Below are 21,690 nucleotides of genomic sequence, written 5' to 3'. Positions count from 1 at the left end.
TGACCCCGCGCTGGATGGTCGGGCCCGGTTCATGCTGGCCACGAGGAGGCCACGTAGGCGGACGAGCGGCCCAGTGTACAGACGGGAAGGCCAAGGTCCACAGGGGCCAAGGGATCCGTCCGATGTCACGGGGCAGGCCTGTGGCCTGCTCACAGTCACGCTCTGCCCATTCTGGCTGCTGCCCCAGGGTGACCACCACTGGAGAGGGGGTGGCGCGAGCCCCTTGAGGCTACGCTCCACCCGAGGCCAGCTGGGGCCTCCTTGTGCGTGGCGGGGCAGCTACGGGATTCCTACAACTCAGCGGCGAAGAAAAGCAACACCCAAGTCAAAAATTAAACAGGAATTTTCCCCAGAAGGCGCACAAACAGGTGGCCGACAGGCACGTGGAAAGACGCTCACCGTCCCTCACCGCAGGGAAAAGCAACCCGAGCTGCAATGCAGCCTCACCCCCGTCAGGACCAGGACGGCTCAGATCATCCCCACCAGCAACAGCAGGTGTTGGCGCAGGTGCGGGGGACGCGGAGCCCTCCGCGCCGCGGGTGGGAGCGCAAACGGGGGCAGCCGCGTGGGAAAACGGCGTGGAGAGTCCTCAGGAAGTCACGTACAACCAGCAGGAGCGCCTGGCTGGCTCCGTTGGTAGGACATGCAACTCTCCGTCTCGGGGTTATGGGTTCGAGCCCCACATGGGGTACAGAGAGGACTTAAAAAAAGTTGAAAAAATAGAACTGCCACACAATCCAGTAACTCCGCGATAAGGGACTGACCCAAAGGAAACGAAAACAGCATTTCCAGGAGGCATCGGCAGCCTCGTGTGCAGCGGCCGGGACACAGCAACGGCAGCACGTCCGCCAGTGGAGGAACAGATCGGGATGCGGCGTGGCCACACCAAGGAGTATCACTCAGCCACAGGAGGCAAACGCTGCCGTCGGCAGCCGCACAGATAGACCTCGAGGACATCAACACAGTCACAGGGACGGGCCCCAAAGGACACCCCCGTGTGACCCCACTCACAGTCAAACTCCTGGACGCACAGAGCAGAAGGGCGGCCGCAGGGGCCAGGCGGTGGCGGTTCTGTGCGCATCGAGGCCGTTCCGCCCGGTGAGCAAGCCATGCTCGGCCGGCCGCATGACCACTGCCTAGGGCGCCGGGAGGCAGAGCGTGGAGCTCCTGGTAACCAGACCAGCCTGCGGCACCAGAAGGCACGAGCTGCGCACGCTGCCTGGCTGGGCCACGGACGTCTCTGCAGAGACCCTGGAAGCCAGGGACCTGCGGCGCCTTCAAACCAAACTCGATGGCATCCCACTCTGGGCGGCCACCCTGCACCCCCGGGGCAAGACACAGGCACCTACCAGCTTCCACCGCTGCTCAGGGATGGCGCTGATGTCCACGGGGTGGCGCTCCATCACGTTCAGGAAGCGCACTTCGGGGACAGCAATGGCGCAGATCACATGGATCCACCTGGGGCGGGAGGCTGGGGTCAGGATGCGGGAGGAACCCCGCCCCGGGCCCTGGGATCATCTCGCAGCTTCCGTGGGGCTTACAGGACCTTAAGGGGCATTCTGGGCCAGCGGCTCCTCCTGGTCCCCCCTGCATACCTCGGGGCCCGAGGCCACACACCCAGGAGGGGCCCTGCCACCCACCTCCGGTCGGTCGTCATCTGCAGGGCTCCTCCCCGGAGGTTGCAGAGACAGCACTCCTGTGGGAACCAGACGACCCCACGGTGAGGGGACGCAGGGTGCCGCCTCTCTGCCCTGGGGCCCGCAGTCCTTCCAGTTCCAACTAGCGGCCGCAGACGGGATGGGGGGCTCCACCCCCGCGGGGTCCAGGTTGAGGAAACCGAGACGAGGGGAGGCGAGGCGGCCAGCTTGAGGTCCCCCGGGTCCCAGGCCCAGCTTCCCACATCCCCAGGTCTCAAGGGCTCCCAGAGCACCACCCAGCTGCCGGGGGGCGTTACCGCAGTCCAGGCGTGGGCCGTGCACCGGGAACACGTCCAGCCTTCGTTCACCAGCTCGGGGCGGATGCCGTAGCAGCCTGCAGGACAGGGGAGGGGGCCGCTGAGGCAGGGCGCACGCGGAGCCCACAGGGCCCTTCTGCAACTCGGCAGCAGCATTTAGGGCAACTGTTCTCCCCGCGGTCTCTCCCTGAATCCAGGCCACTGCGCACAGCAGGAACGGTCTGGAAACCGCTCGTTCAGAACTCAAGTAGGGCGAGGGCAAGCGGGCCCCCTGCTGGGCAGCCCTTGCTGGCTCTAGTCCAGCAGAGGCGGCCCAGGCTCTGCAGACCAGGGGAGGCCGACAAGCTGGGGAAGCGGCCACGCAGGCGCGCACAGTGCAAGGCGGGCCCCATGGTCCTGTGGTTCAGACAGCCGAGCTGAGCCGGCCGGGCCCCGTGATCAGGCAGAGTCACTACTCAGGAAGCCAGAAGCCGGAGGCCCTGGGTGATCCGGGTTTGCTTAGGACCTTGCTCCTGGTTTAGAAACGGGCAGAGGGGCGGGGAGGCGGGGGGCAGAGGATCAAGAGGCCATGCCCTAGGTCACCATCGGACAGTACCCTCGGCCACCTGGGGTCCTGTCACCTGGCAAACAGGGCCTCCGCCGGCTGCAGTGGGCCACGGCCAGAGACGGAGGGCCCCAGACAGCAGGGCGGCGGAGAGGTAGCCTTCTGCTATGTGCCCCAGAGGCCCCGAGGAACAGCAAAGTGTGAGAGAGCTGGAGCCTGGCCTGTTCCAAGCCCTGGGGACACTGAGCCAAGCTCCGGGCCTCGTGGAGGCCGGACTCCTGGAGGAAGAGGGCCTCCACCTCCCTGCAGTACCCGGTCGAGACCTCTGCCTTCCGGTCCGTCCCACCCCTGTAGCCCTACTCAGGCCCCTCCCGAGGGTGGGCTAGGCCTGGGCCCGGCGGCCCAGGAGCACGTCTCCTGCCCACACCCAGCAAAGCGGAGCAAACAGGCTCCCGGCCGGGGATGGTATGAGCTCTGGGCAGGCCTCTGCAGGGGCTGGTAGAGATCTGTGGCCGCCTTCCTCCACTTGGCGGCCCACGGAGCTAGACCACTCCAGACCACTCCAGATGCTTCCTTCCAGTCCTGGGAGCTCGAGCTCGCAGCTGCTACGCCTCATGCCTGAGAAGAGGGCAGATGCCCACTTTCTCGTCTCAGGCCAAGTGGGGCCCTCGGGCTCCAGGAGAGGGTGGTTGCCCACAGCAGAGGGAGATCGGAGCCCCTGACGGCTCCAGAATCTTAGCTTTATCATCCGACTCCTGCCCCAAAGTGCGCAGTTCGAGAGCGTCACAGCACTCTGAAACAAGGGGACGGGCACCGCATTCCTTCCTGCTGTTGGCCAGAGCCCGGGGGGGAGGGCAGGCCGCAGTGGAACCGTCAGACTAGGCCAGGGGGAAGGCCACTCCATGACGCGAGGTCCTATGACAGCCCTCAGACAGCAGCCCAGGGAAGGGGCTTGCTGGCTCCGCAGACCCCAGGGCCCCCCCCCCCGGGGAGGGGGAAGCAGGGGCCCCTCTCGGGGAGGGGGGGCCGCAGAGCCCACAGCTGTCCGCGACCCGGCCGCCGGCCCAGCCCCGGCACTCACTGGCGTGGACCTGCAGGCAGCACTTGGCACAGGCAATCAGCAGGCTGGTGCCGTCGTCTCCGGTGTAGGAGCTGGCGGGGAGGGGCTCCGTGTTCGCGCCGCCGGAGGTAAAACACATCTCGGGGATGAGCGGCCGCGTCTTCTGGCCACTTTTGGAAGGAGGAGCGGCCGAGGGACCCTCCCCGACGGAGGCCTGGGGAGCCTCCTTCTCGGTCTGTAGGGACTGGAGGAGGAAGAGGAGGGAGCTGCCTTCAGAGAGGAGTCCACCGGGGTGGGCAGGACAGCGGACATGGGCAAAGCAGGCCAGGCACGGTGGCCATCCTTGACTCTGCCCTCTACTCGCCCCAAGCAGCCCCGGCCTGCTTCTCCCTCTGCCCTGCAGCAACTCATCCCACCCCCCTAGCCCTCCACCCCGACCCAACAGCCCTCAAGAGATCCTCTTCGAACACAGTCAGACCCTGTCCCCCCTCCCCCACTGAAAACCCTCCCACTCAGGGTCACACTCTGGCACATGGCCCTCGAGCGAGCTGCTCCAACCACACCAGCCGCCTCGCGCGGCCTCTAACACCCCAAGAGCCCTGCACCATCCCACCCCAGGGCCTTTGCATGTGCCGTTCCCACTGCCAGAACATCCAGAGGCTGCTCCTGTGTGTTCTACAGCTCAGCCGGCCCACAAGACCAGTGGCCCCCAGCCCGCCCCTCACCCCTGCCCCATGTGTTCTTGTGATTCTGACCGTGACTGACAGTTTCACTGAAACTGTACGGAGGCTTCTCTCCACCTCTGACGTATGTCCCGTAAAGGCCTCACTGACCCCCCAGATCCCATCTCATGAAGAGATCATGATGAAAACGTCCTGCCCGCAGCACCCAGGTCCCGCACCGTCCAGGCCCGTCTCAGGACACCCCCAGGGGAGCAGCTGCCCTGCTCCTGGGCCGGGAGGGGAGAGCCCTGCTGGAGGCGCCCCGCTTGGCATCTGGGGTTAAGGGTCCGGCTGGTTCCCCAGCAGGTAGAATGCCCAGGCATGACGTTTGTCCCCTTCACGGGGCAAGTGAGGCCTGGTCCCTGACTCAGAGAGCGGTGGCAGCAGAAGTCCACACCGCGCTGTGCGCACAGGAAACTGAGCCTCTGGACTCAAGGCGATTCGCACCTCGGGCCGGAGTCCCCGGCGCCCTGACTGCCAGCACCACTAAAGAGGGTCACGCCTAGAGAAGGCAACTGTTCAGTCCCGTCTGCATGGGGACGGTACCCCACGCAGAGCGAAGCAGCCGTGCCCTTAGGACAAGCACGCTGCCCTCGGCTCGGGGCACAGACCGTGGGGCGGCTCAGCTAAGTGGGCACTGGGCTAGGAGCCTGGAGACTGAATCCTGTCCTCCGGGGACTCACAGTCTAGGGGCTGATACACAGAGAGAATGGGAGCAAGAGCAGAGGTGGGCGGGAGAGCCCGGAGAGGGCGGTGTGCCCAGGGACAGCAGGTCCAGAAGGCTTCACAGAAAAGGCAGCAGCTGGCAGACTCAAAGAACGAACAGAAATCTGTCTGGCAAGGCAGGGGGCTGAGTGGGTGGGTGGCTGGGACCGTGGGGGTCAGGAGGGAGCACACTGTCACTGTGGGTGTGGCGGGTGGGGCTGGGGGGAGGGGCAGATCCCAGGGCAGAGGAAGGCGGTGGGGACATACTGATTGTGGGGTCCGTGGTGAGCCTGGTGGAGTTTCCAGCCAGGGACCACATGGCCGGTGCGGCCTCCTGAACACGTGCCCAGCGCTCAGTGGGGCACCAACAGGAAGGGCTCCTGCCAGGGCAGGGGAGGGAGAAAAGAGCTAGAAGGCAGGTCACGGGAGGGGGGGGGAGGAACCAGAGGTTAAGGGGGCAGGTCCTGGGGGATGACGGCATGAAACAGAGGGCGGGGAGAGCCCAGGTCCCTGACTTGGGAAACGGGACAGAGTGGGGCCCCGCTGAGAACAAGTGCCTGGCTGGCCAGAGGCGCCCTGGGGCTCCTGGGCGGTGTTAGGGTGCTTGCCCTGCCCCCCCACCCCACGCCCGGTCTGCCTCTTGGCTGGGCGCACCATGGCCAGCCCCATGCTGCTTCTGGCCACCCGAGGCCCCGCCCCGGCCCCAGCGGCCCGCTCCACTTCCAGGCCCACTGAGAAGTCCCTTCCTGCTAAAACGCAAGATACTGGGCTCTCCCCACCTGCCTTCGGCTTCACGTGCCCCCCACCCCCCGGCCACCTGTGCTCTCGGTCTCCACCGCCCGCCCCGCAGCCGCCGGCCCCCACCTGGCTGTAGGGGTAGAAGAGGGTGCAGATGGCGCAGAAGGGCTCGGTCAGCGCAGCCGCGGCATTGAACTTCCTCTCGGCCTGGAAACTGGCAGCCCTGTTCTTCCACTGCAGGGAGAGCAAAGGCCTCAAGGCCTCGGGGTCACTCGTGTCCTCCTCCCCAGAGAAAGGGAAGGCTTCTAGAGGAAAACAGGAGGGCGGGAGGGGGCAGAGAGAAACCTCGGCATGGCTGGACACCCAGAGGAACCTTCCTTCCCTGCCCTGCGGCCCCGTCCTGCGGCGAGCATTGGTGGTGACAGGTCCCCGACCTCAACAGAGCCAAGAGAGGAGCACGGCCGGGGTGTGGGGGGAGCGGTGTCACTCCGGCACATGCGGGGACTGCCACAAACGAGATGACCCCCACCTCGCCTGCTGCTTGCCGCCGCAGCTGGCCTCATGTCCCAGCCAGCCATGCCCCAATGTGCCCAAGTCCTGTTGCTGTGTTTCCTGAGGACATGGGGCTGAGCCACCCCGAGAAGTGGGGTGCTCGCTCCCAAGGCCCCAAACTTCACAGCCACCGGGCCGGCAAGGCACAGTGGGGAGAGAAAGCCCTGGAGTCCAGGGCGTGGGACTCGGGATGCCCGAGAGGGAGGCGGCGGTCAGCGCAGACCCCTGGGGATGGACGTGCAGATCTTCTACGCCCCGAGGGGCTGGGCCAGACTCAAGGGCCACGACTGCTCTACCGGAGGAGGCCCCACACAGGCCTAGGCCCCCTGCAGGTGACAAGAGCTGCTGGCCTGCCTTGTCACCAAAGATCACGACACACGCTGGGCTCTGGGGCTGCCGGGGGCCTCACAGAGAAGAGCCACGGCTTCACCCAAGGGGCCCACGAAGTGGGGGTGTGGGGGGCCTCAGAGGCAACCTTCTGGCACCTTCTGAAAAATGCCAACAGCCTTTAGCTGCCTGCAGCACTCCGCCGTGTCTGGCCCTCCCGCGAGCTCCCCCTTCTCTCGGGGCTCTGGCCCTGCACATCCCAGGCGCCTCCAGAACCCCTCTTCGCCCTAGCCCTCAAAGCCGATTTGGAAGGAAAGGAGCTGCCCAGATGACATGCAAATTCCACGGGCTGTGTACAAGGAAAGCAAGCTGGCTTAGCGGGCTTTCTGCAAGAGGCTGTGCCTCGGCTCTCGGCAGCATCCCGGCCCCAACCCCGCATCGCCTTTGTTCCAACCTCCCCATGGCCAGCTAGGGCCACCGGGAAGAGCCCAGGCGAGCAGGCGGCCGGGCCCCAGGTCAGGTCACGCGCAGCTCAGGGAGCTGCCCTGCTGCTCCAGCACATGGGCCTGGGGTCGCAGAGCCAGGACACGTCCGCGGGGCAGCCCTCACGCCCACCCAGCCCCGCGATTTTCAAACCCCAAGTCACTTCTCAAAGCCCGATGTAGGGGTGCGACCGCGGCACGCGGGGCACATGCCCGCCCTTCAGCTCCCTCGCACGCTGGCCCGCTCTGTAGCATCCCGGGGGCCTCCTCTGCACCCAGCTCCCCAGCAGATCCCGAGCCCGTGAGAGAAGGCACGATCCTCGCCCGCCCGGGGGCTAGCTAGGGACGCGGACTCACAGGGCCCACAGGAGCGGTGGGCGGCCAGTCCAGGCCTGGGGCAGGGAGCTTCTGGCGGGGACGGGAGAGGCTCTCACACAGCATGAGCGCCGGGGTGTGGCCAGAGCACAGGGCACAAACCGCTACACCAACAACCCAACCTGGCATTCCCGGCACCGGCCGTGGGCTCGCCACCATGCGGCACCCCTTCCCGGCAGGATGCCTCGCAGGACTGGCAGCCCCCATCTTCCAGACAGGGAAACCGAGGCACACAAAGGTAAATGACACCTGTGGTGTTGGGCTCCGGGCAGCAGGCTGTGGTTTGAGCCCCCCCACAGATCATGGTGTCCATTTCAGGCCCAGGGACCAGAGCAAGGCAAGTACCCCAAGGTGGAAAGCGGAGCCCCCAAGATGGGGGTCGTGCCCTGGGGTGTCTCTGCAGGGCGGCTGGGCCGTGGCTACAGGGAGCACCACAGGCCGAGCAGGGGCCACTGGGTCAGGCATCCCGCAGGGGTGGGGGTCCGGGGGCCTCACCCTCGTCACTCGAGGCCTCCTGCTTGACCACGGTCAGTGGGGAGCGGGTGGGCGGCTTGCCCAGGGGGTGGCGCCGGCTCTTCTTGATCTCCATCTTCAGTTTGGAAAACGTGGACGGGGCCTGGAAGTGGAGGCGGCAGCGTGTGCGGAGGGCCCGGCTGTGCGGCACCGCGGAGCCCGGCCCATCAGGGCAAAGTGGGCGGCCCGTGTCCCCGCCCGCAGGTGCGAGGCCCCTGGACAGGGGATGGCCGGGAGCCGCGGGGGCCATTTCCGATGAGCAGGGCCGGGGTGGGAGCACGGGGCAGAGAGGACCCCTGAGCTCCACGGCCCCCTGCCGGCAGCCCCCCTACCTGTACCTCGCCGGCTCCTCTCTCCTCCTCGGGACCCGTCAGCTCCATGGGGGCCGCCTGTTCCTTCCAGGTGGGGCCCCTCTGGGCAAAGTGCTCAAAGGCCTGCTGGCAGGACACGCGGCCCTTGTCACACGCCGCGCCGGGCCGTGGCACCACATACAGCATGGGGATGATGGGGCGCGGCTTCACCTCTGGCTCTTCGCCAGGTGCCTCGGGGGGCACGACGTTGAGAGGTGGCGGCGGGGGGTTCTCCTCGGCGGGTGCGGGGCCCGGGGCCAGTACCGGGGGCTCCAGCGGGGGCAACGGTCGGGGCACCTCCTCGGCGGGGAACTGGGTGGGTGGGGGCAGTGGCAGCTGGGGCAAGAGGGGGTGGGGGGGGTGCGGAGGTCCGTAGCTCTTCTTCTTCCTGTCGCTCCTGGCCTTGGCCGGCCGCAGCTTGCCCCTCCCGTCTTCTGTGGGGAGAGAGAGACAGGTCGGAGCTGGGCTGGCAGCCACGCACTCTCCTGAGAACGCCCCCCCCCCAAACGGGGCCGAGGCAAGAAGTGGCCTTCGCCCCCAAACACAGGCTTCCAGCACTTCAAACGGCAACAATGCCCCCTGCCGGAGACCAGCCACACCCACGCCTCCGGGCAGCCCCTGGCCCCTGTCCTGCTTCCGCCAGCTGCTCCCAGGGCTTTTGGAACAAGAAGTGAGAAGGCAGCTGGGAAGAGCTCTCTGTTTCTGGGCTCCTGGCCGGGCGGCCGGGGTGGGGGGGCGGGGGTCCGCCCCCAGTGTCCCTCCTGGGGAGTGCGGCAGACGGAGGATGGGATCCAGGCTCTGTACGTTTCCAGGGGGCCTGCGTGCAGCCCGCGCCATTTTTAGAAAGTGCCACCTCGACCAGCAAACGCGGAGAAGTGGACACCTGAGCAGAGGGCAGGAGCCAGATGGGCCTGGAGGCCGCTGCGGCGGGGGGGGGGGGGGCCCGACCGGGCAGGTCAGGGACGGAGGCGTGGCCGCAGCGGCGACCTCACTGGGGGCCGGGACATCCGGCGAAAGTGAATGCGCTACGGTATGTTGGGCAGAATCTCGGGCCCCAGACAGGCCCCAGTCCCAGCTCCCGACCGCGAAAGGCAGGAGAGACTCTGCAGATGGGGCCGAGGATGTCGGCCCGAGGGGGGCCCCGACGCGCCCAGTGCACTAACGGGGATGCAGATCCATAGAAGCCCGGGCTCCTTCCTGGCTGCGGTCAGGGGGAGGGTCACTGCGGCTCTGCGGGCTCTGACGATGGAGAAGGGGCCTCGAGTGGAGAATGCGCCGCCCCCGGAAACTGGAGAAAGCGGGAACACAGTCTCCCCTGGAGTGTCGGGCCTGGCCTGCCGCACTGGAGAATGGACACGCTGGCTCAGGCCCTCGTCTGTGTCCCGGCTTCTTGGGCGAGACGTCATGGAAGCAGAGACCATCTGGTCTGCCCGGGCCCGAGGGCTTCCTGGCGAACCCGGGATAAGTTGGTCAGCCTGCCGAGACTCTGGGCCAGGCCCCTGGCCCTTGCCGCCTCTCCCCACTGCCCCCATCTTCCTCCTGTCTTCAGCCAGCACACACCCCACGTTTCTCAAGAGGCTCCACTGGTCCTAAGTACAAGGGGATGCCCCCACCCCCCCGGCCTGACTCGTGCCCCGGGTCCTGAGCATCGCAGGGGCCCGCAGCACTCCTTCCCCCACCCCTCACCCCGCTCCACCTGGAGGAGGCCTGACTGCTCCCTAGCCCCCCCGGTCCCCCGCCGCCACCTGCACCCCAGGAACAGTAACCTGGCTGAGGCAAGGCCCTAACAGGTGCTCTGCTCCTCAGACAAAACCGTTTCTGCCCTCCAGATGCTGCTCGGCAGGTGCCTGCAGTGAAAGGCAGCCTGTGGATGTGGGCGGGGATGCGCGTGCGCTGGTCTGGCCGGGTGGGGTGGGGGGGATGCAGAGGCGGGAGGAGACGTTGGAGGGAGAGCCGTTGGGGGCAAGAGATGGGGCCGGGGAAGAGACAGAGCAGGGAGATGCTGGGGAGCTGCTGCACCGGGTAGGGGGAGAGACATGGTGTCACAGCGGGGACACGGAGGGGAAGATGGGGAGGGACGGCGGGGCCCAGGACGTCAGCCTCTCAGGCCAGTGGCAGTGGCGAGGCATGTCATGTCGGTTGTTCTACTAACGTACGGAAAGGGCAACGGGCCTGCCCTATTTGTGTAAATGGCACTTTCGATCGACAGCTCTGTTCTCTAAGGAAACTCAATACTCCCTCAGCCCTGGTCCGGCCAACCTCTCCAATGGAAACCAAGCTGAGCTCTGCCCCTGCCTGAGGACAGTGGGATCTACTTACTGTCGGTTCGCTCTCCAGCAAGAAGCTCCACTGGCAAAAGGGAACATGCCAGGCCCCTGGGCTCTGGCAAACTGCGGGGAGACACACCCAGAGCACCGTTTTAGGGGACAAGCCAGAGACCAGGAAGGACACCTGGGTGCTCGGCACTCTGTCCTTGACATGGGGACCGCCACAGGCCCAGGGCAGAGGCCTCACCCATGGGACTCTCTCGAGCCTCTCACATGCCTGGGCCTCAGGGAACCTTGAAACGGAGCAGGTGACGGTCACACAGACGGGGCTGAGGTCCCAGCCAGGGGTCTCCGCAGCTCGTGAGCCTCTCCCCTCCCCCGCGAATGGGAGGGACTTCCCCTCCAAGCGGAGGCTCTTCCGGCAGGTTTTTGGAAGAGTGGGCTACGTCAGAGCCAAGCACCCGTCCTCCCAGCTTCAGATCTGATAGGTCTGCTCGGTTGCGGAGCACACCTGTACGGCCCCCAAGTTCACCAACGGGAGCGCACAAGAGCCTCTGGAAGGTCCACGCCCCCGAGCTCAATGTCCGCGGGGCTGCTGCCGTGGAAGGAGGGCTGGGGAGCCACCAGGGTGACACCCCGAGTTGCTGCCCACTTCAGAGACCTCCCCCAGCTGGGAGAGCCAGGCCTGACCCCCAGAGTCCCAGCCACTCCACGGATGCCACCCTTGTCCTGCACAAAGCCCGAGGCAGGCATGCCCATGGTCAACTGAGGCCTGAGGCCTGGCCGGACTGTGCTGGGGACGTGTGTCCCGTGTGACCGGACAAGTGCGCAAGCGTAACGCAGAGCCCCTCATACACTCGGGCCCGGCCTCCACCCCCTGCCGGCTGGGGCACCCGAACACACATCACGGCGTTAGGCCAGTCCCGACCCCTGCCGCTCCATCACTGTGGGGCGCCCCTGTCACCCCCTCCCTGAGCCCTGGGGGCTGGGCCAAGCTTGGGGCCCTGAGAGAACACGGCCCAGGGTCTAGAGGCGGTCTGGCCCATGGGGTGGGGTCCCTCGTCACATGCATGCTGGACCCGAGAGGGACGGCAGTGCGGGTGGAACCAGCACTCCCTGGGCCCAGCGCTGTCCCCGCTCTGAGAAGGGACCGCGGCCCTACCGAGCCACAGCAGGTGGCTGAGTTCCCAAGAGATGGCCATGACCCTCCAGGAGGGAACCCCATATGGCCCAGCAAACCAGGGCGGCCACGGGCTGCCTTTCTACTCTTGGGCTCGGGACCCCCGAGGTCCACGGTGGGCATGCGCGGAGTTTGCTGGTCCAGGAGCCGCAGGGCTCTTCCCGGACCTCCCGGCCGCGGGAGCAGAGCAGGGACCCCGGCAGGGACCCCAGCAGCCACCCCGGCCCCAGGCAGCCCTGAGGAGGCTTCCTCCTGGGGACGGTCAGTCCCGGCGCCGTCCGGGACAGAGCAGCAGGCGCCTGTACGCGGCGCGGAAGTGACCGCACTCACTGCTGTCACTGAGCAAACTCAAAACAGGAGGCCCCACTGCTCGCACGTGACCCTCGGCGCTTCGAGCTTTCAGGGACATCAAGCAGGTATTAAAGGAAGCCTAGAAAGCACTTGAAAATTTTCCACTCGCCCTGGACGTGTATCTGCCGTCACCCCTGACTATGCGTACTTGCTTATTCAATGAATTCAGTGACTTCCCCTCCAGTGGTTGGAGGATGGCTCAGAGGACGCTTCTGGTCTTGACGCAGGCTGCGGCCGCCACATCCGGCAGCCCAGAGGGACCACTTCTGCTCTGAAGGGGCCACACACCCCCAACCCCCCTTCCTCCAGGCCCTGGCGTGGGGCAGGGGCGGCGTGTCTGGAACAGGGGAGTGTGCCGCCCCAAGCAGACACCACCCTGCCCTCCCTGGGGTCCACGTGCCTCGAGGCGCTGACAGGGTCCCAGGGTGAGACTGGTGGGGAGAGGCCAGGGAGGGGCTACAGACGTGGGGAGGACGGTTCCCTGGGAAAGGGGCCTCGACAGGGCAGCTCTTGCTTGGAATCCCGAGACTCGGGGAGACCAAGCCCCCGGCGTCCCCAGGACGGGACTGGGCACAGGCAGCCAGGAGCCGGGGAAGCCTCGGGGGGGGGGGCTGTGGGTGAGAGGCAGTAGGTTTGGGTAAAGATTCATTAAAATTAAGTGAACAAAAGCGAGCATGACTCCGCGGCTGAGCAGCTGGGTAAGCGCAGTGGGCACGAGCAGGCGCGCCCGAGTGTCCGCTCTCCCGGCTGTGCCCAGCCAGCCTCAGGCCAGTCCGCTCAGGAGGGAGCAGAGACGGCACTGGCCGTGAGGCCTCCTTTCCACACTCCCCAGAAGGGCCCCACGGACACCTTTGTCTCTCGCGAACACCTGAACCACTCAGCCGAGGAGTCCCCTGGGGCTCCCAGCCGGGCCCCAGTGAGCTGTTCCTCCTCAGGCAAAAAGCCATGTCCAGCGAAAACCCAGTTTCCTACCATCAACCGCGCCCCCCCCAGCCGCAAGCAGCCTGTCCCTCCGCCAGCCTGACCCCATGCCCTGGCATCGGGGAGGAGGTCTCTCATCCGACCCAGCCCACAGTGCCCACCCAGGCCAGGGCAGGTCACTCACCGCTCTGGCCCTCACCGGCTCCGCCGAGTCTCCCAACTCCTCGGGTCAGAGCCCCTCACGGGCCACATCACACGCTCCCCTCTCCCTCTCCCTGTGGCTCCACGGCCTCCAGGGTCAAATGCAAACACCTGATGAGACACCAGGCTCTGGCCCCCGAGCCCAGCTCAGAGAAATCACGATTTACTCAACACGGCCTCGGCTCTGGCCGCCGGCCCCATCTGTCGGGACAGGTGTCTGATCACGGGCATTCCTTAGGTCCCAGGGCACACAGGACAGGGGTGCAGGGCCTAGAGGCCCATTGCTCGGGAACACCCATGTGCCCCCCCGGACACGTGCCTCCCAGCTGCCCCCCACCCCCACCTGGGGCAGCCGGGATGGAGGAGGGCACCGCTGTGTTTCCTCCACCGATTCCAGCCCTGCTTTCTCCCTGTGCACCCCAAATTCCCGTTGTGAAGTCCTAACCCCGGAACTCGGGCTTCTGGCCTCCGGAGCGGGGAGGCCACGAAGTCCTGCTGTGGAGGCCCGCAGTCCGGGGGGCCTTGGGAACGGCTGCCTCTGTGGACTCGAGTGCCCTTGAACAGTGCACCATCGGGCTGGGTGTGTTCTGACTTGAAAGAAACGGACGGAACACGTGTGTGCGCTGCTGGGACCTTCGAGGCTCCGTCTCAAAGTCGCCGTGCCTGCCCCGCCCTGGGCCGCCCTGGGAAAGAACGGTGGCCTCCCTCTCTGCTACCTGCTCGCCCCCATCCTTCCTGTGCCTCAATGGCCAGTCCGATGTCTGGTCGGGCAGCCTGGCCTCTGCTGACCCCTCTCCTTCGGACCCCTCACCCTCCACCTGTACTGAGGCCCGTACGCTGACACCTGACGGGAACCGTCGCAGCCCAGGGAGAAAGCCACGTCTCCTATCTGCCGGACAGCACCTCCTCTGAGCCCCAGACTGCACCCTGGGACGGAGGGTCCCCTTGATGTCACATCATCTCCGACACCAGCCACGGGGCATGCGTATGCTCCGGCGGATCCCAGCACAAGGCTGGCAGAGGCGTGCCAGGCTCACGTGTCCCGACAGCCAGCCACCAGGAGGAGACTGAGGACCGGGGCAGAACCTTCTGGTGACCTCTGCCTGAGCTGCGGCTGCCAGGGTGATCTGCCATCCAGCCTGCCCTCCTTCTCCCTGGGGCGCACCTGCCATGTGCATGCAGGAGAGCAGCGGAAGCTGCCAGCGGGGACCACGAGAACAGCGGTGCCGCAGACCATCGGCATTTCTGAGACCCTGTCCCCCCTGCCCCCCAGAATGCCAGCCAGCCGCCCGCTGATACGGCCGCAAACAGCAGGGTGCCCCCTCACGGGGACGGGCGCCGCCTCTGTCATGGGCTGAGGGCTGATGTCCCCCCAAAGACAGATGCTGCGAGCTAAAGCCCGGTAGGAGGCGATGGGGGGATGCGGGTGGGGCTCCCAGGAGCGGGACGGCGGGGCAGCCCAGCTCGCGCCTCCCCACAGGGACACCGACGGCGGCTGGTACCGGAGCCCACCTCGCCAGCGTCGGTCCCGGGCTCCCAGCCTCCGGGGTGCCTGCTGCCCTCAGCGCCCCTGTCTGGCCCCCGCTCACAGCAGCTGCAGCGGGCACAGGCCGCCTTCGGTTTCTGGGGGAGGAGGGTCTTCTCACAACACCCCCTCGAGGGCACGTTTTTAGGAGACCACCCCACCCTGCCGAGGAAGCGACTGCATCGGACCCTTAAGAGCAGGGGCCCTGTGGCCACAGAGACGCAGCTCAGGGTCAGGAAGGGGATCCCCAGCCAGCACTGACCTTCCGTGGCCTCAGCCTCCCGACCCTGCGGCGGCGTCGGCTGGGGCTCCTCGTCCTCCTCCTCGGGGTCAGCCTCCTGCGAGGCCTCCTCCTTCAGGCCGCCAGGCTCCTCCGGGAGGGCCCCAGTGGCCCCTTCCCCTGGCGACTTGGGGTCTTCCGGCTTGGGTTTCTTGGGCTGGCTCCTTTTCCGGTGGGACCTGGGGAGGGACGGTCATCAGACAGGAGGTCAAATGACGGGGAGAAGTCCCATCGATGTGCCCCACCACCCAGCTGGCAGAACAGAGCCCCAGAGGGGGCCCCAAAGTCACAGGGCCAGGGCCAGTAGGGCTGGCTCAGGGGTAGGGAAGGGGGAAGGGGACAGGCATGGGGGCCTGTGGGGCAGAGCGGGTGCCAAAGACTAGGATGTGGGATGACGGGGGTGCTGGCTCGGGGGTCGGGGAGCTGGAGGGGGGCCAGGCCCGGGGCCAGGTAGGGCTGAGCGGGTGCTGATGACCAGGGGGGGGATGGTGGGGGGGCGCTGTCTCGGGGACAGGGAGGAGGACGGGGACAAGCTCGGGGGCCGCGGCGGTGGGATGGTGGGGGGCACTGGCTCTGGGGTAGGGGAGGTGGAGGGGGGACAGGCCGTGGGGCTGAGCGGGTGCCGATGAGTGGGCGGTGGGATGGTGGGGGCGCTATGCCGGGGGTACGGGAGGTCGAGGGGGGACAGGCCCAGGGGCCACATGGGGTTGAGCAGGTGCCGATGACTGGGAGGTGGGATGACAGGGGGCGCTGGCTCGGAGCCGCTGTGTGGGGGGCGGAGGCGGGGGGCAGCTGGCCAGGCCTGCACACGGGGACAAGGTGGACTTACGGCGGCCCCGGCCTCCTGGGCTGCTCTTTCTTCCTTTCTAGACTGGCCTTCCTGTCCTCCTCAGTCTTTCTCCAGTGTCTGTTTTCTTTCAGACTAATTGGTCTAGAATGTAAACGTCAGGGAGTTTTTCTCTAGCGCTTCTGCTGACTCCCCGGGTGCCTCGTCTAAGGGCCTGGCCTGGGGCGCCTGCCCGGCCCTGTGGCTCCTTGTCCCTCACTCGCCAGCCGCCGCAGCAGGGCCTGGTCTCACTCAGGGGTGCGACCGTGTTGGGGGGCGGCCCTCGGCCTTCAGCCCCAAGTGGCAAGTCACCTGAGGCTCGGCGACGGCTTCGCAGCACAAACTGGGGAATCGGTAAAAAAGGAAGGAAGGAATGCAGGCGGGCTGGACAGCCCCGCAGAGCCGCGGCCCGGGCCTCCCTGTCCAGCCTCGGGAACTGTCCAAGGAGGGGACAGAGGCTGGGGTGTGCAGAAGCCTGCCTCAGACACGTCCCCGGCACCCTCCAGGGGTTGGGGTGAGAGCCCCGTGAAGCCGCAGGCTCACGTCTCGGGACCCACAGCCTTGCTTCTCCCTGAGGGTCAGCGAAGCCAAGAGACGCTGGCTGCAGCTTCCCTCCCCCTGGGGGCTCTCCGTGTGGCCCCCGTGAGGTCGGTCTGGACACGGAGACCCCATGGGGGTTCCTCAGGCAGCCGCACCTCCAAGGACCAAGAGGTCACCAAGAAAAGCAGGGCCTTGTGACTGGGGCCGGGTGGGGGCCTGGGAAGGCCCTGAGGGCTCCCGATGCTAGGACCGCCATCTCCCACCCAGAGGGTGCCCACGACAGCCCTGCTGTCCCAGGACACGGGGACCTGACAGTGGCCTCATCACCTTCCCATGTCTGCCCCCGCCGGCCCCTGGCGGGGGGGGGGGGGGATCCCCTAACTGTCCCCTAACGGTAACTGCTGCTGATCCTTCTCGCTGCTCAGCTGCCTCGCTTGAGGGGCCCCTGGCTTGCCGCTGCTCCTCTCCCCGATCCCAGGCGAGGCCAGGCTGACAAGCCCCGGGTGATGTTTGCACACGAACCTCTCCAATGACCAAAGGCGGAAAGCAGGGAGCATTCCGGGGGAGGGAGTGTCATGGGCAGAAGCGTGGCATCACACACATCATGGCGTGCACGGGTCACTGCAGGGGGGTGCGCGGGGTGCGGGGCAGGAGCCAGGCAGGAGGGGGCGTGGGAGCCAGGAGGTGGGGGAGAATGCTCTCCAGCACCACAGAGCCACGGAGGGCTCCACGTGGAGTGACTTTGGGGAACGCGGGCCCCGCGTGGTGGTAGCAAGCCCCGGGACAGCAGCAGAGCGCATCTGGCTTGCGTCACCAGCTGTTCCCGAGGAGGAGCATCCCTCCAGGTCTGGGAACGCTGCAGGGCAGGGTACCCACGGGTGAACCCCCCAACCCACCGGCCCCAGGCAGCTCCCAGCAGAAAGGCGTCCTCCTACTGCCTACTCACCTGGCCGCGGTCTCCTGCAGCCCCCCTGCTCTCCTCCCCTCCCCCTACCCGGGAACGGGAGGCCACATCGGACGCTGCCCGCCGCGTGCAGGGCTGACCAGGGGCAGTCGGTCCCAGAAAGCCTAGACCTGCCTCGGCCCCTAAGTGCCATGGGGCTCAGAGCTCTGGGCAGCTCCAGCCGCAGGGCCAGACCCCAAACCCCAGCAGTCCTGCTCCTGTGGAGACCCCCCCGAATGGGACGGAGCCAGGCGGACAGACACAGGCCGAAGACCACCCTGCTGCAGGGCGGGGAGAGCGAGACGAATGGCAGCACGCAAAGAAAACACCCGTCTTGGGAGAATGTGGCCGGTTTGGCGGGGTGGCGGGAAGAGGTGTCCACCATGCACTTCCGGGTCCTGCACCCGGCCAGAGCGGCCCCCTGCAGCGCCCCCCACCCCGCCGCCGGCCAGCGCGCCAGATGGGCCACCTCCCCCACTCACACTTGTTTCGAGGCGTCCCTGCCCCGCCGGCCGCCCAGACAGGAAGGCTGTGACCCCTCCTGCCGCCTCCAGGCTCCCCACTTCTCCCCCCCAACTGCCACCACGGTCAGTGTGGTGACACTCGGACTTCCCTTTCTCCGCCCACAGGTGTCATTCACGGGTGAGTGACAGAGCTGCTCGCTCACTCCTCCTGGAGTTGAAATTCGTTCGTCTTAGACGCTTGGCCTTCCCGGTCACGTCCAAGCTCACAGCCTCTGACACAGGGCGTCCTGCACTCCTCGGGGACACCCAGGGGCCTGCCCCCTTGAGACTGCCCTGGACGCTCCGGCGCAGGATCCGGTCCCTCGACAGGACGTCTTTCTCACTTGACGCCCTTGTTTGGCTGGAGCACTTTCTCTAGCAGCTTCCTCACAAAGAACGGGAAAGCAGAGGCTTCCCGCATCTAGAAAAATCTTCGTCCCCTTGCATGTTTAGCTTGGAATTTGATTAGGCAGTTCCTTTTGGGTTATAAATTATTTCTCTTCTGACTTCTGAGCGCCTTTTCCTTTGTGTACTAGCTTGTAGTGTAAGTCTGATGCCTTTAGGGCCTCTGGTTCTTTATGTGACATCGCTGTTCCTTCCAGAAGCTTCTGGGACCTTCTGTTTAACCTGAGTTGTAAAACCACATAGTGATGCGTGCATTGGCTCATTTTCCTCCTCAGCGCCAGACTTTTTAACCTGGAAATGCAGCATTTGGGTCCTGGCCAATGTTCTTTTCTCTCTTCCCAAAACGCCTCGCAGACGCCGCAGCTGCCCAGGGAGCCTCTGTGGCGTGATCTTCCTGTCCTCCGCCCGACCTCTCGGCCCTGGGAGGCTCCTCGAGCCAACTCCAGCCCGCCTATCCGTCCACCTGAAGCCAGCCCTCCCCGAGCACAGGCTTCTCACCGGCAGGTGCACCCCACCCCAGGGACCCCCTCGTGGCCAGGTGTCCGGCGGCGCACCACACAAGCTCCTTCGTGGGCCGCGTTCTCTCTGGCTGGAGATGCTGCCTCACACCCATCTTCTGCCGGAGACGGGGCGGCGGGGACGCTGAGCCCTGCTGTGCCTCATAGTTGGCCTCCAGCCCCCTCTGGTCCCCGGCCCTGGAGGCACCCAGGCCTTTCCAGAGTCCCCGACCCGAGCCAGCCTGCTCCCTATCTGCACACCCTCGGAGCTGAGCGTCCTCTCTGTGCTGCAAAGGTGGGGCTCCCTTGACCCCCACCTCCTGTCCAAGCCTGCAGACACGGCTCAGCAGTCGCCGTCCCTCTGCTGTTCTGGGTCACTCCTGCGTGGTCGTCACGGTGGGGTTTTGGGAGCGGCTGGAGAAAACCCCACACTTTACCCTCCAGGCTTGACTGCGGCCGCGGCCGTGAGTTCCTGTGAACCAAAGGCTGGGAGAGTCCAAAGACCCATGCTCATGTTTTCAGTGTGGAAGCAGGTGTCCTCGGACCTCGGCGGCAGGAGAGGCAGCATGGGGGGCTCCTCTTGGACCCCTGCCCAGGCGGCAGGCGGCCCCGAGCCTGGTCACCACCGGGGCCCAGAGCACCGAACGTGGCAGCTCTCCCAGGACCGGCCGCCGCCCGGGAGCGCCCGCAGGGAGCCAGCACAGCCGCGGCGACCAACGAACCCGGGGCCCAAGGCCCTTCTCCCCGCCCAGCCCTGCCGGCTCCAAGGGACACACTCCTCTTTTCCCTCAGAGACAAGCAGCTGAGCGGTGAGGAAAGGATTTGACCTTCAAAAACGGTCATGCGTGCTCTCGGGAGAGCAATGGGGGCCACATTCGGTGGGCCACCACGGGCGGGCAGGCCCCGGCCTCACAGGGCTGACTCCTCAGAGACCAGGAGGTCCGTCTGTGGGGAAGGGCTCGGGAGCAGGGCCAGGGGGCCCCTGGCAGGAGCAGGCCCAGACACGTGGTAACCTCTAACCTGGCTCAGGGGGTCAGGCACAGGGAGGAGCGGGGAGACAGGACGCCTGTGGGTCAGCAGGCACCAGAGGGGTGGCAGGCAGGACCTGGGCTCCCTGTTTCCATTGCGACAAGAGGGTGGTGGGTGGAGAGCGGCCCAGGGGGACGGGCGGGGGTCAAGGTCAGCAGGATCCGGCAGAGGCTGCGGAGGGCTGGAGACCTGCGGGTCCCTGCGAGGGAGCGCACCCCCCTCCACCTTCCGGTCTGCGGACGGCTGGGCACGGCCAGCACAGGGCAGCTCGGGCGTCGGGTGAGGCTGGCGTGCGCTGGCAGATGGCATACCGGCTGGACCGGGCGGTCGAGGCGGGGCGCTTCTCAAAGCCCTCGTCGGAAGGGACAAGGAGCTGAGAAGAAAAGCCTGTGTGCATCGGGAAAAGAGCTGCTCGTTCAGAACAGGGGGAGGAAGAACACGGAGATGTTGGCCCGCGCTGGGCACCAGACCCCACAGAGGCCTGAGCTGCCCAGGCATGGGTCTGCCAGGTGCTTGGGACCCAAGAAGCCGCACACCAAGAAGCGGGAAGTTCCCAGCTTTGTGGCCTTTGTCATGGGGCGGGGTCAATTCACACGACCAGATTTTGGCGCGTGAAGTTCAATCCGTAGGCGGGCAACAAGGGTACAGATCATGTCTCCTGGAGAGGCCCACACCTGACTGCTGCTTGAGGCCATGCTGGGGGGGAGCACACTGTCGGAAGACTGACCTCTGCAGGGCGGGGACCTGGCTGAGCTGGTCTGAGCAAGGACCGAGAAGCTGCAGGTCCCAGAGAAGGAGAAGGGGCCGCAGGGGATTGGAGGTTTGGAGGAGAGCAGCAGGCAGGTGAGAAGCCCACCCCAACACCATGCCCTTGGGCAGGGACATCACACAGTGTCTGGGGACATCTGCGGTTGTCACAACTGGGGGTGCTCCTGGCACTGAGTGGGTGGGGGTGAGGGGTGTTCCTTCACCTCCCACAGAGCCCGGAATGTACCCTCCCAGAGATGACCTGGCCCTGGAGTCCCCAGGTCTAAGGGGAGACACCTGGTCTGGGGACAGACCCAGCATCATCCCACACCCCCGGCCCAAGCCAAGGATGCTATTGGAGACAGCCCTCCCTGAAAACAAGCCCTCAGAGGCGCAGGGAAGCTGGCACAGCTGGTCAGGGCGGGGGGGGGGCCACATGTCCTGGAGAGTCACATGGGACTTGTGAGAGTCACCGAGCTCAGGCTGAGGGGCAAGGGCAGGTGTCCAGCTTGGCTTTTTCTGAGAAAGACCTCCAACCCCTAACTTTAAAGAAAAAGAAGGCGAACAGCCATATTTTACATACTAAAGACTTTCCAGAACATGCCATCCTTGAGAAGAAGGCTGATTTGTAATCCAGTCCCCCGGCTGGCTACTACAGCCCCTCTTGTGAGAGAGATGAAGACGGAACGCTCCAGAAAGCAAGAGTGTCTGACAAGGGCGCTGCGGCAGCGAGGGGGCGGCCGAGGCGGAGGGGGCGGAAGGCACTTCCTCTTGCACAGAATGGTCCTGGGCCGGCCGGCTGGGGTCCCCTTGTCCTCTGGGCAGGCTCTTCAGACCGCCTCCAATGCCGTCTGTTTCTGGTATGTGACACCTGTTTACTGGTCACCCGCTCTGGGGACCGACTTGGTTTGAGCCACAATCAATTTGCCGTCATGCAAACGTGCATCTGGCCTGGGACTGAGCCTTGCACAAGCTTGCTCTCGCCCTGCTGAAGGCCGGTCTCGCCCGGAAGCTGCTCTCCGCAAAGAGCACCGGGGAGCAGAAAATCAAAAACTCAAAAGGACGGAGAACAAAAGAAAGCAGGAGAAAAGAGACTCACCTCCACGAGGGCTGTCAGGAGCAGCTGGAAAGCATTCAGGAACATTCTCGGAGA

The 21,690-nt window shown here is 66.0% G+C and overlaps 1 protein-coding gene across 11 annotated transcripts in view; it reads right to left on the bottom strand.

Annotated features, from left to right (window-relative positions):
- KDM4B (lysine demethylase 4B) overlaps positions 1-21,690 on the bottom strand; it is a 132,377-nt gene that overhangs the window by 6,911 nt on the left and 103,776 nt on the right. For 4 of the 11 annotated variants that reach the window (XM_045990415.1, XM_045990412.1, XM_045990416.1 and 1 more), the window contains 9 exons: positions 15,877-15,978; positions 15,030-15,226; positions 8,305-8,756; positions 7,955-8,075; positions 5,850-6,028; positions 3,580-3,802; positions 1,955-2,031; positions 1,641-1,696; positions 1,350-1,458 (listed from right to left, as the gene is read on the bottom strand). In XM_045990415.1, coding sequence (XP_045846371.1) covers positions 1,350-1,458; positions 1,641-1,696; positions 1,955-2,031; positions 3,580-3,802; positions 5,850-6,028; positions 7,955-8,075; positions 8,305-8,756; positions 15,030-15,226; positions 15,877-15,978 — 1,516 coding nt within the window. The remainder of the gene's footprint in view (positions 1-1,349; positions 1,459-1,640; positions 1,697-1,954; positions 2,032-3,579; positions 3,803-5,849; positions 6,029-7,954; positions 8,076-8,304; positions 8,757-15,029; positions 15,227-15,876; positions 15,979-21,690) is intronic. The other 7 variants (XM_045990419.1, XM_045990421.1, XM_045990420.1 and 4 more) reach the window with 7 other exon arrangements.

This window comes from Meles meles, chromosome 20 (assembly GCF_922984935.1).
Source record: "Meles meles chromosome 20, mMelMel3.1 paternal haplotype, whole genome shotgun sequence".
NCBI classification, from domain to species: domain Eukaryota; kingdom Metazoa; phylum Chordata; class Mammalia; order Carnivora; family Mustelidae; genus Meles; species Meles meles.
The sequence above is the reverse complement of the archived record's forward strand: the minus strand, read 5'-3'. Positions and strand labels throughout refer to the sequence as shown.